This window comes from Ananas comosus, linkage group 17, assembly GCF_001540865.1.
Source record: "Ananas comosus cultivar F153 linkage group 17, ASM154086v1, whole genome shotgun sequence".
NCBI lineage: Eukaryota > Viridiplantae > Streptophyta > Magnoliopsida > Poales > Bromeliaceae > Ananas > Ananas comosus.
The window spans coordinates 3,573,256-3,585,709 of record NC_033637.1 but is presented as its reverse complement, the minus strand read 5'-3'; the positions used below and the strand labels follow the sequence as shown (position 1 = coordinate 3,585,709).

Here is a 12,454-nt window from a genome sequence, read left to right as displayed (position 1 = left end):
CAATGATAGAATTAATGACGACCATTAACTCATAACTGTCACATACCTTCCCAAATTAATATTTTTTTCCTTCATATGGCAACGTTGCTTATTAGCACGCACCCTGTTTTATAACCTAACCAAAACCTAAGTACGTCAGTAAACACGGAATATCTAAGAATATCTCAAAAAACAGAAAACAATTAATTCAGTGAGGATGATTCCCAATACGTACGAGCCTATTTTATCCGTCGTTCATGTCACCTTAAGATTCGTGCCGAGATAAAACAAACAGCCCCGTATCGGGGATCGTCCGGACCAGAAAATTCTGGTTCGTCTTAATTTCAATTAAACGGGCGCGGCGGGGATATCGGCGGCGGCCGCGGAGACCTGGTTATGCGCCTCCTCCATCAACCTCCACACACTCCTCCCCCACCTCCACAGCCCCACCGCGTAATCCCATAGGTGCAGCAGGACGTAGGCGGCGGCGCCGGCGATGATGCCGTTGGCGATGGAGAAGGTCAGCGGCATGAGCAGCATGGTGAGGAACGCCGGCACCCCCTCCTTGGCGTCCCCCCACTCGATCTCCTTCGCCATCTTCATCATCATCGCGCCCACGAGCACCAGCGACGGCCCCACCGCCCACGGCGGCACGCTCATGAACAGCGGCGCGAAAAAGAGCGACGCCAGAAAGCACAGCCCGACCGCGATCGCCGTGATCCCCGTCCGCCCGCCCTCCCGAATCCCCGCCGTCGACTCGATGTACGTCGTCACCGTCGTCGTCCCGAGGGCCGCGCCGACGATCGTCGACCCCGCGTCGACGATGAACGCGCGGTACTCGCCCTCGAATCCCCCGCCGCCGTCCGCGAACCCCGCGTACTCCGCCATTGAGTACATGGCCCCGGTCGTGTCGAGCACGTCGACGTACAGCAGAGTGATCACCGCCAGCCACACGTCCGTGCGGCCGAAGCCGGAGAAGCCGATCCGGCCGGCGGTGGTCTTGATCGTGTGGAAGTCGACGACCTTCCGGAAGTACTCGAAGCTCGAGTCGCCGAGCGGGGTGTCGGGGAAGACCGTCACGCTGGTGTTGCGGATCCAGGAGACGAGCGTGACGAAGACGATGCCGTAGATCATGCTGCCCTTGACGTCGCGTGCGAGGCACGTGGCGGTGACGGCGAAGCCGGCGGCGCCGAGCCAGAAAGTGGGGCTGCGCATGGTGCCGCCGAGGCAGGCGCCGGTGGTGGCGTTGGTGCGGGAGCAGGCGGCGAGGGTGACGAGGGTGGAAGGGCTCGGCCCGACGAGGCCGACCCCTTGGTGGGCCTGCAGGCCCGTGAAGGCGAGGAAGAGGCCGATGCCGACGGCGGAGGCGAGGCGGATCGATCGGGGGATCATGCGCGCCAGCTTCGACCGGAGGCCGAGGGCCGACAGCGCGAGGAAGAGGCAGCCTTCCAGCATTACGGCCGCCAGCGCGGTCGGGTACGGCACGGGCCCGGAGCCACGGAACCCGACCATGTTGTAGGCGAAGAAGGCGTTGGCGCCCATGCCGGGGGCCAGCGCCAGCGGCAGGTTGGCGAAGGCGCCCATCGCGAGGGAGCCGACCGCCGCCGACACCGCGGTGGCGACGACGAGGTCGGCCTTCGTGCGCGACAGGCAATTCAGGTACCCGGGGTCGTCGCCGAACTTGCACTGGTCATCGAGGGCCGCGTTGCGACCTCTCGCGGCGCAGTCCCGCGCCGTGCACGGCCCGCCGGAGTCGGTGAGGATCGCGGCGTTGACGGAGATTATGTACGCCATCGTGAGGAACGTGGCCGCGCCCGCGCGGAGCTCCTTCGTGAAGGAGCTCTTCCGCGCGTCCAGCTTGAAGTACCTCCCCACACGGCATGCTGCGACCGCACCGTTCACCGCGGTCTCCGCCCGGCGAAAGGCCTCTCCTAGCCTCCTACATGGGCCCCCTCCCTTCATCTTTTTTTTTTTACTTCCTCTTCTTTTTCTTTTTTTTTTTTAACTCTTTCTTCTAGTTTCTAGCTATATGATCTCTTCCAATTCCTTATGTTGTGTCTATGATTGTATGTGAAAATATATACATGCAGTGGCTTAATATAGGAAGGGAGTGTGAGTGTGTGTGTGTGGGGCCAATGGGGTATCAGTCGTTTGATATGCGGACCGGGGGAAAGGTACGATTGGGTAGTTATTAGCTGGAGCTGTGAACTTTGGGTACGTGGTTAGTGTACGTTATTCAATTATTAATTGGTATGTGTGGGGCTTTTGCCACTGTAGGGGTCGTCATGTTTGCTGTGGACCTGTGGTTATGGTTTGTGTGTACTAGAATGAGTTATGACTTGGGAGATATCCCTACTCTGACATGAAATTGTTGAGAAGGACCTCTGCTTGATTTTTTTTTTACACCAATTTTTGCTGGGTTACATGATTTTCCTTTTAAAATTATTTTATAATGTTATATCATGTTTAGAGTTTGACTCACCATATCAATGGCACGTAATGGGTTAGTTTGGGGTTGCAAGATCAGAGTTTTCATGAACCTAAGGCCCTTCAAGATTTGATGGGTCCGTGGGGCCAAAAATTAAGAATGTGACTTGGTAGTTAGGCCTTTGAGACGAAAAGAAAAATTAAAAAAAAAATGCTTAGGATATATTCCAAATCAATTTATCGTGTAAGATGATAAAAAGCTTAATTACGGATAATATGATAATGATTGAAATAATGTTTACTTTTTTTTTTTACTTTGTAATGCGAAGGTTCTTGATTGAATGTTATTGATTTTGATAACTTGTTTTGCTCCGCTATAGAATATAAAATTTGAAATCTTAATTAAAGCTTTTGCTTCTCTAACATAAAATATTTCAACTTTACCAACTGTATATATTTAGCGCAATGGTATTCGTAGTTTTGAATTTAAAATCTAATTGTTTCATATCTTTAGCTAAGTTGATTTGTTTAAAAATAATTATATTTTAATTAAACTAGTCTTTTATAGTGCATGAAATGCATGTATTAATTCTACCTGGAATACCGAAAGAAGGATCGATTAATTGTTTCGTTGAGATTTTCCGATGCTCTAGTCACTAATAAGTGCAAGAAAGTAGAAAATCATTGCCTGAAACTGGTGCAATACACGAGACCTCAGAAACAACTTTTTGGATACGGATAAAAGGACATAAAAACACAATAATCCTTTCTTCAAGGATAAGTGTTGTTCTCCAATTAGTGGGGCCACACATGATGTGGTAGACCAAGTCCACGCATGCAATCGTTTCTTCATAGTAAGGTGCAGGACCCATGCATGGTCCATGGAAAACCAATTCTTTGTACACCAACAGAAACAATAATAGTGATGTGATGTACTCTTGATTTATGAAATTTGACCAACTTTGGGGATTAAACAAAACAATTAATTAATGCAAACTGATCCTGATTAAAGCTTGTTCATAACCCCTCTCTCTCTCTCTCTCTCTCTCTCTCTCTAAACTAAATGTAAAGATGGTTGAGAAGCCTAAACATCTATCAGTGTTTGACTGCTTGTTTTTGGTGTTAAAGAGCAGCTCTACTTAGACCTTTTGCCTGCCAAAGAACTGCCTTTGCTTCTTGTTCAAGTTAGAAATAATCTACTGAAACTATAAATAAAAATTTAAGCCTAAAAAATAGAAGCTTCAGTACAATACATCTGATTATGTTATAGAATGAAGCTATCGAAGATTATTATGTTGGAGTTCTCATAATGAATACTATACAAACAATACTGAATTCTACAACCTGACCAATAAACAAGTATTTTGCTGTTAAATCTACTTTTGCTTTTCAAATAGAAATGTTGTTCTAGTAGTCAAAAAAAGAGAGGTACTTAGTGCAAAATATTAAAGCAAAGATATATAGCTACAATTTGAGAGAAGCTAATAAGTCCAAGGAGTAATGTATGGTAAGGAAACTTATAAAAGAGATCCAAATATGTCAAACATAGATGTGGACTAATTGTGAGTAAAATGGTGAGAGTTAAGGTTTACTGGTGAGAAGGAAAAAAGATTTTACTACATTGATGGAAAACATTAATTTTTCAATTGAATGCAGTGATAAGACTATATCTTTTCATGATAACAAGTCCATTAATGTAGTATGAAAAGATCCCAAAAATAGAGCTCATTTAACTCGGAAAAATCAAACCTAAAATAGTAATAATATTAATTTTAATAATCAACCATATGAGTCATAAAATTACACAATCATCAATAGTTGATAATGATACACACATCCAGCTGGTATTTTAACTGTGGTAAAAGATCTTCTGATACACACTGCAAGAATAAATTTTATTAATTTTTTACTACAAATTGGTGATGGTGGAAATGATGGGAATCTCCTACACAATCGACACATAAACAGTACCAAAAGGGGTATTTATTGGAAAATTAAATAAGCCACTAAAAAAATGAATTTTTTTTAAAAAAAAGCCCTAAAAAAATGGCCAAAAATTCACCTCTTGGGTTTGGAGCATTCTCTCTTGTTCCCCCTCGGAGCTCCAAGATTCGATCCCTATCTTATTCAAACTTTTGGTAAATATGCATGGATAGCCCTTCAACTATAGACATTCTGAAATAGACCTCTCAAATTTATGTCCTTTTCCCCTTAACCTGACCCCTCCTGTAATTTGAAAATTTATAGTTAGTTAAGTTTGGTGGTGATATTAGTTTTTTTTTTTTTGTTTTGATTATGTAAACTTTCTATCCAAATATCTATATATTAATCCTGATATCATAAACGTAGAATCCAAATTTAAGTTCATAAAAAATTTAAATATTTAATTTTACAGTCGACGCTTACGTTTTTAATCATTATAGGCTACAAACGGTTTGATGATTAATATTAGCTATTAGTCATTAAATTCTTTAGTTTTTTTTATTACCGAATGATAAAAATCATTAACTTTGATGAGGATCTATGATTAATTTGATAAACAAATTTTATTTATTTAGCTAAAATTGCTAAATTTTTAAAATTAAAAGTTTTTTTTTTAGAATAAAAAATTAAGAGTAAAGAGGGGACATTTAAAGAAAAAAAAAAAAAAAAAACTAAGGGCCTATGTCAAAACGGGCCCCAGTTGAGGTGGTCCTCAGACATTTTTACCCTCAACTTTTTCCTTCACCGCAACACCTATGTTTTTTGTACTTGTGGGGGGTGTTTAATACTTTTGAATTTATTAATGAAAGTACTATGCAAAGTTTTGATCTCTTGCATGCGTAGATGTAGAGGACCATTTTATAATAAGCTATTTTAAAATGTGGGGCTCTGAAAAGTATATTCTTTTAAAAAAAAAAAGGGTTAGAGGTGCGGGCCTAAAAGAAAGAAATGTTAGAGATGCCTCCAAAGTTTAAAACTTAATTATTTTTTACATGAGATATATATATAGTATTTTTATAATCATATACTTAAGAAAACAACAATTAACAATAGCATGAGATGGGAGTGTTGGAGAGTTAGACCAAATTGAGTGAGTTTATCAATTTCATTTGCCACGCCGTGTTTCAGGTCAAAGCAGGAAAATACCTTCAGTTGGGGCTTCCCAACGATACTCTGTTCAGAAGTCTTGATCCATTGTCATATGTTAGTTTTGTCTCTATTTAAAAAATAAAACTGATATGTGACAACAGATCAAGAGACTCCCCAACAATCGAGGGCTCATTGAGAAGCTTCCCACTGAAATTTTATCAGCCATGTCTCTATCTAAAAGATAAAACTGACACGTGACAACAGATCAAGGGGCTCCCCAACGATCGAGGACTCATTGAGGAGCTTCCCACTGAAATTTTATCAGCCAAATCAAATGGACTCATTGAGGAGCTTCCCACTGAAATTTTATCAGCCAAATTTGTATCAAATAGTAAAATTATTAGGGTCTATTAATGTAAAATCTAACCCGCTAGCAATAATAATTTATTGGACCCAAACAACCGGTCCAAAATGTGTATGCCCGGTTATTATTATTAGCGTGTAGGCATTACATATTCTAATCAAATCAAGTTTTTTATTCGATGTGGGACTATTGGGGCATTATAATTAAAGGCCCCAAACAAAGAGTAATTAATTAAGCTACTAAAATGTACTTTCCTATCTAGCATTCCACTTTGGTGATTATGGGTATTATTTATACTTAAATCATGGTAAAAGTGCAAGGTAATATGTTTTTCCCTTGTCCTTTAAAGGAGAAGTGTGAGCTTTCTCTTCTTTTAAGAATGGAGAGGGGGCCTCTTTTTTGAGGGTTATGTATGTAGGTTAGGGCATAAGCAATCATTCCACCCATTGGTTTCGTATGGGGTTTTAATAAGATTTATGGATATTGGGTTTGATTAGGGAGGGCAAATGTAATAAGCATGTGGGCACCACTTTTGTTGTGGGGGTTCCAAGCTTTGGACCCCTCATTGCTAAATTTCATGAGATCATATGAAAACCAATGTGAGCTTAGGGTTTTGAACTTGACTTGGGGGTCAAATTATTTGGATGATGCTATCAACAGAGCATAACGCAGAGTAAATTTAATCTAATTTAGTTATTCTGATTTGTAGTAAATACGGTTATGTTAATATCAGTATTCTTATCGCTTTGCGTACTTCTCCTACCACTTATAATTGGTGCTTGGTAAATGATGATTTTGAAGCCACTTACACAAATTAATGAAAGAGAAATTGCACATAGAGAATTCAAAGAGTAATTAAAAGCTTAGGCTTTGCTCAAGTAGAATTGGTTGAAAAAGTACAAATAGTTTATAATATATTAAAGAGTTTTAGCAATGTTTTACTACAATAAAGCAATAAAAATTTCAAGTTGTAGCTTCTACAGTGGCAAAATTTTATTTATGATTCAAGTTAAAAGCTATTTAAAAAGCCAACCCTAACATATATAGCTAGTACATTTATGCTATCTATGAGATTCTTTAACCCGGGTTCCTCTATCGCTTTTGTTTGACTATATTCATGTTGGACCTATAATATCGGATCCGGATTTGAACTCCACAATCAAGGAGATCATATCAAAACCCAATAAAAAACTAAGATATACGGTCAATTGTTTTAGATGGATTTAACATATATTGTTTCTGTTTCTTGGATAAATATATTTGTTTTAGATTCTTCTACATTGTATTAGAAAAATACATCAACAAGTGAATGTTGCATGCATTCATTTTACGCAGCCCAAACTTAACAATTTATGTTAAATATAAAAGTATACATAAACATTATTTTTTAACGGTTTAAATTTTCAGAGTACAACAATTATTTCATATGATATCAGAATAAAAGGCGCTGAATTTGAGTCACATCAGACTCCTAATATTATTAATTTTTTCTGTCATTTTAAAAAGTTAGCTTGAGCTGACGAAATTAACTTAGTAAAATTCTAGAGCTAAATTAATTACCTACATAATAGGGTATTTAATTGTAAAATTGGTCAAATGGTTTACGATCCCTGGCTCGTCCTTAACACGTCCTAATTGACGAAACAACCCCCAATTTAATTAATATTTTTTATCATTGCGGAGTCCTTTTACTAAATAAATTTCCTTCGCTGTCGAAGTAAATGACCCAGAGAGAGTACATGGTTTTTTTTTTTTTTAACCTTTTTTTTTTTTTTTTTTTTTTGATGTTTTGAATGGAAATTAATTTTATGGCCCGTAGGGTTCGTAATTGTATTTATTTATAGTCAAATTTCGTGCAGCGAATAGCCCCAAAAGTCTTCATGAATGGAAAAAATTCTTAGGGGATATTAATTGTACTAGCCCTCAAAACTATTGGATAATTTCATTTTGGTCCGTAAAACACTACTAAATTAGTACTAGTTGTCGTATCCACCCAATGCATCCTTACACGTGCATTCTGCATCTCATGCTTCAATTCCCACCATTCATCGACTTACAGTTTTTCTCGAGTTATATATACGGTTTTTTTTGGTTAATATTAGATATGGAAATATCTTTGATCTTATTTTGTTAATTTGATATGTTATAGTATGATTTATGTCATGTGTATATTCAATTGTACAAAATTTACCACAAAGTAGTATTCCTTGTACATCTACATCACTGCAACCTGAGTTTGGATCAGAGCACTAGGAAATAGATCTTCTTAGAAACTTTTGAGATTACACAATCAAGATCATAATGAAGAAGTGCTAAATTCCCTCACCCTCAAATAACGCGGAACTTGCGAACAGCTAGAGGTTTGTAAAAGGATCAGTTCTTTCATAATTGGTGGAAATTGTCGCGGCAGGTCCACCGCGAATCTCGTCAGACTGTCGAACCATACTGACCCCTTGAATCACACAGTAATAAATCCTATGACACCTTTCAGTGAGATTATCCACACTAGTTTTAACTGATCACTGGGGAACTGTACTATATTTGCTTGTGGTCCTTAATTTTCTCCATTCTGAAAATTGAAGTAATTGACTAACTAGGTGTGACATGATTCTTCTTTGTAGTATGTGCAGTGGATCTTATACTCTTGCAGAAAGGCTTCAGTGGTGGTAGAGGACTGTGGTCCAAACTTGCTTTGGAGTAGCTACTCTTTCCAGCAACAGGAGACGGAGAATGCACCGATGTAACCTGCGCATAAAGTCGATACTTCAAACTCAAACACAAGACATAATGAAAAACGAGAGGGGGAATCGAAATTCTGAAAAATATGGCCTTATGTGATTCCAAAGAGCTATCGCGGCACAGTTCAGTACTTGATAGGGTGAATTGCTGCATCATGGGTCCTCCGGCTTTTATTACATTTGAGTACAATTGTAGTCCCTCCTTTGTCTCTTTCGAAGTCGATAGAGATGTGTCATGTAACAACCATGTCAATGTGTTCTTCAAGCTTCTCACATGGTGAAGGATATAGACATTGGGCCCGATTTCAGCAAAAGACATTTTCAGAAGCAATTCGGCCCGATTTAGGATGAGACCACACTTGCACTACTTTAAGAAGTTACAATGCTTTCTTAAAGATAAGCTAAATAATAGTACCAGATAATTTCTCTTACCGCGATCATGAGAAAGAATGCGGAATAGTTCTCTTGAAGCATAATATCTAAATTTAGCTTCGTAAAAAAGTTGAGATTAATCGTAGCATATTCACTTTTTTTTAAAAAATGAGTATTATAGCATATTAAGCATGATGCATGTCCAAATAATTGTCGACAATCATCTCACTAGTCCATTCCTTTTGTTCTATTTAAATACGAATCTGTTGTTGATAGAACACACTGCCAAATTTCTCATTTGAATGCAGTAAAGTTCTTAAAGATAAGTGGTGAGCATAATAATGATCGCGTGTAGCCTTGAGGTCATTCTATTTCAATTTTTCTGATCCCTTGCTATTGGCTTCAGATCCTTTCAACATTTCTGTTAAAACACTCCTACAATGAAGGTAACATTATTCTGTGAAGTACCTGCTCATCATACTGCTAAATGTAGAACGATAAAAGTTCCGGTTGTTCATATGATTATATTCTGCAATCTCTTAAGATTTGCCTATATAATAATAAGAAAAATAAAGTAGTATTATAAAGGAGACAGCTGACCTTTATCAGCAAGAATATCTGACAAAATCAATATACTAGCCCACGACAAAAAATATTCTCGGAGATTTATTTGCATTATTCACTGAAGATAGCAAGCAATAGGACGATCTTTACCTTCTTATTCGCATGTTTTGTCCATTCAATTTTGCGGTAGAAATCTGGCAATGGCCTGGCTTTAAAGCAAAGACTCTTGCGAAACTCTCTCAATTCGCTCGCATCTTTTTCCTGCATAAAAAACAGCAAGTCAATTTGATTGCAGCAACACTGTCTATAAAGAGCGATTATTTTATATATTCGCTAGCAGGATGGATCAGCAAAGTTAAACAATAGCAATTGCAAACACAAGTTTAGTGTAAACAAATAGAAATGTAAGATCTTTTTTCAGCAGTAAACAGGATGTCAGGAACTTCTCTCTGAGAAAAGCTCCCAAAACACTCAACTCGCTCTTAGCTGAGTTTTGATTCCTCGCAATGCTAATTGAGGGAGATAAATGTGCTTGTGTATGCACATCCAAGGATTTGTAGATGATAGATTAATCTCACTACCTTCTTGCCTTTTTCTTCCCTTTCATCAATTTTAAGCCGAAGAGGAGATGAGGAGACCGTGCTACATGATCTTCTTCCTTTGGTGCCCACTGATTTTGAGTAGCTGTCGCATGAATATACATGTAATCAGGACTAGATATATATATTTTTTCTCTCTCAAAAAAGTTATTGTATGTAGAGATTATGAGGAGTTATTAACTCGACCGAGAAGTTGTGTTTTTTTGCAGATTGAGTCCTTTCTGATGGTGTCAACTCTGACAGTGTTCTAATCCTGAATCAAAGTGAAGTTGTTTCCAAAACAAAGTAAATAAATGCAACATCTTCTGCAATTGAATCAAGAATGTTCAACAAATTAAGAATACTGGAAGATTACTGCCGCAGAAAAGTCCAAAAAGTCTTCATAATGTTCATGATTACACATGTTCATGATTACACAAATACATTATAAGAATTTGAACTATTACCGTTCTTTTCCTGATTGGGGTGTTCCTATTCCTTTTGAAGATCTCTGCAATGTTCAGATAAAACCAATCTTAGTATGCAGGAAATCAAAACCTTCAATGATTATTTAAAAAAAAGAAAGATTATTATAGTAAGTAGAGAACTAACTGCTCTTGTTGGTGTTTTGAATTGATCCAATTGCTCCTGAGATGAATTCTTAATTCTTGAGGGATTGGCAACTCCAACTTGGTCTTGCCTAAGATTCATAGACATGTGCATTGTCTTTGGACTTGATCTCTTTTTCTCATTGAAGCTCATCTCTCTATTCCTGCTCCGAGGACTACAACAGCTATTCTCTTTAACACAATACAAGGATGGCATCTTCCTCGCTGGCGAACTCTTTGTTCCAGGAGAAAAGGAGAGTTTCGACGATCCGTGCACTGCCGATATTGACTTAGGAACTCTTCTTTTCTCCTCATTTTCCTGATTAGTCACAAAACTTTCCTGTAAATGCACAAGCTTTTTAGTCCGTAAATTTTGAACATTTTAGACAAAAATACAAAATAAAGGCCCAAAGGCGCCACCTTTAGCGGTTCCTTCTCCAATATGCAAGTGCTTTCTACTTCAACCTGGGAAATCTTATTCTTATCTTGACTAGTCTCAATAACTCCGGACGAAGAGATCAACAAAGACGAATCGATAGGATCGTCATCCGGTGTAATCGGACTAGTTTCGTCACTCAAATCACAATTATTCGTTTCAATCTCAAGCGCCTTGTAGTTTTGTACTTCGGCGGTGGCCTCCTTGCAATTTGGTTCTTCGGACTCGGCTTTCACATCAGAAGAGCTCATGTCAGTTGAATTAGTATTGAAGCTGTGGTTACTCTCTTGCTCTTTTGATTCAGCTTTTTTGAGAGAAGCAATTCTCTTGTAATGTGCTTCAAAATATGCCTTTTTCTGCGCGACCGCGCCCAGCCGGGAGTACCTCTCAGCTTCCTCCAAGTACTTGTTGTGATTGAAGGATGACCACTTCCCCCAATCCAATGACTCTGACAAGAACCGCCCGAATGAGACCGACTCGCCTAACGCCGGGAGTCGATTCATCTGCAACACCAAAACTTCCTCTTTTTTCAGAATAAAACAACCACCAAAGTGAACTATTTCTACAACAACCTGAGAACTACATACATGTAGTATAATATCACATGAACATACCAAAATAATCTAGTATAAGGAGATGCTCAAAGAAAACTCAGTATGAGTTCTAAGTCCAAAACCACAAAATGGTACAACCAAGATGAGAAAATAGCAAAAAAACCATGAATAAATTAAACAAAATGTCATCCTTTTAACAAAAAAAAAAATTGAAGATCATATGAAACAAAATTTGTTGTGCTCAATGTTCCCTCTCTTCCGCTTACTTACCTTTCTCCTTCGACAAGTGACTTTGAAAACCCAAAAGCTCAAAATGGCTTCAAGAGGTTGGTGTTTTCAAATTTGAATCAAAACTGGGTGGAGAAAAGAGAGAATTGGTGAGCTCTAAAAAAGGAGAAAAAGGAGAAGCTTTTTCTATACGCCTTTTTGGATTAAGGAAAGGAGCGCTTTTTTTCGGTAAAAACATTGGATGTGGTGGCTCCCATGTTTTTCGAACGTTTAAATCCTAACGTCTAGTTTTGGTGCGCTTTTTAATTTGGTATTATAGTTAATGCATCATTATCAGATCCACGCCCTTTAATTCGAGTCTTTTTTTATTTTTTTTTTCAAGTTAGTAGAAGAAACATTATTGTTTAATGTTACTCAGATCCATTTGGAATCCTCCAAATCCGTGATTTGGATGGAATTGTAAATTAGAATTTTTTAAATATCATGTTTGAGATTTTGAATTGATTTGCTATCCACGTTGATGAAATTTGAGTT

At 38.8% G+C, this 12,454-nt stretch overlaps 2 protein-coding genes across 3 annotated transcripts; both read right to left on the bottom strand.

Annotated features, from left to right (window-relative positions):
• LOC109722877 (adenine/guanine permease AZG2) lies at positions 1-2,277 on the bottom strand. The gene has a single exon (XM_020251051.1). It carries the CDS (start codon positions 1,939-1,941, stop codon positions 328-330), a length of 1,614 nt encoding a protein of 537 aa, XP_020106640.1. The 5' UTR covers positions 1,942-2,277; the 3' UTR covers positions 1-327.
• Positions 8,062-12,101, bottom strand: LOC109723443 (protein WVD2-like 7). 2 transcript variants are annotated; one of them, XM_020251800.1, is made up of 8 exons: positions 11,963-12,101; positions 11,123-11,641; positions 10,707-11,042; positions 10,562-10,605; positions 10,297-10,368; positions 10,098-10,200; positions 9,667-9,777; positions 8,062-8,587 (listed from the first exon to the last, which is right to left on the bottom strand). In XM_020251800.1, exons 2-8 carry the CDS (start codon positions 11,639-11,641, stop codon positions 8,432-8,434), a joined length of 1,341 nt encoding a protein of 446 aa, XP_020107389.1. In that variant the 5' UTR covers positions 11,963-12,101; the 3' UTR covers positions 8,062-8,431. The 2 variants fall into 2 exon arrangements, with proteins under 2 accessions (XP_020107389.1, XP_020107388.1); XM_020251799.1 differs by having other exon boundaries at positions 11,123-12,101.

Coding starts and splice junctions, on each gene's coding strand:
- LOC109722877 (XM_020251051.1), bottom strand. CDS start 1,941: ATGAAGGGAGGGGGCCCATGTAGGAGGCTAGGAGAGGCCTTTCGCCGG.
- LOC109723443 (XM_020251799.1), bottom strand. CDS start 11,641: ATGAATCGACTCCCGGCGTTAGGCGAGTCGGTCTCATTCGGGCGGTTC. Junction 10,606..10,706: donor TCAAAACACCAACAAGAGCA/GTTAGTTCTCTA, acceptor TGAACATTGCAG/AGATCTTCAAAAGGAATAGG. Junction 8,588..9,666: donor CAAAACATGCGAATAAGAAG/GTAAAGATCGTC, acceptor CTTTATGCGCAG/GTTACATCGGTGCATTCTCC.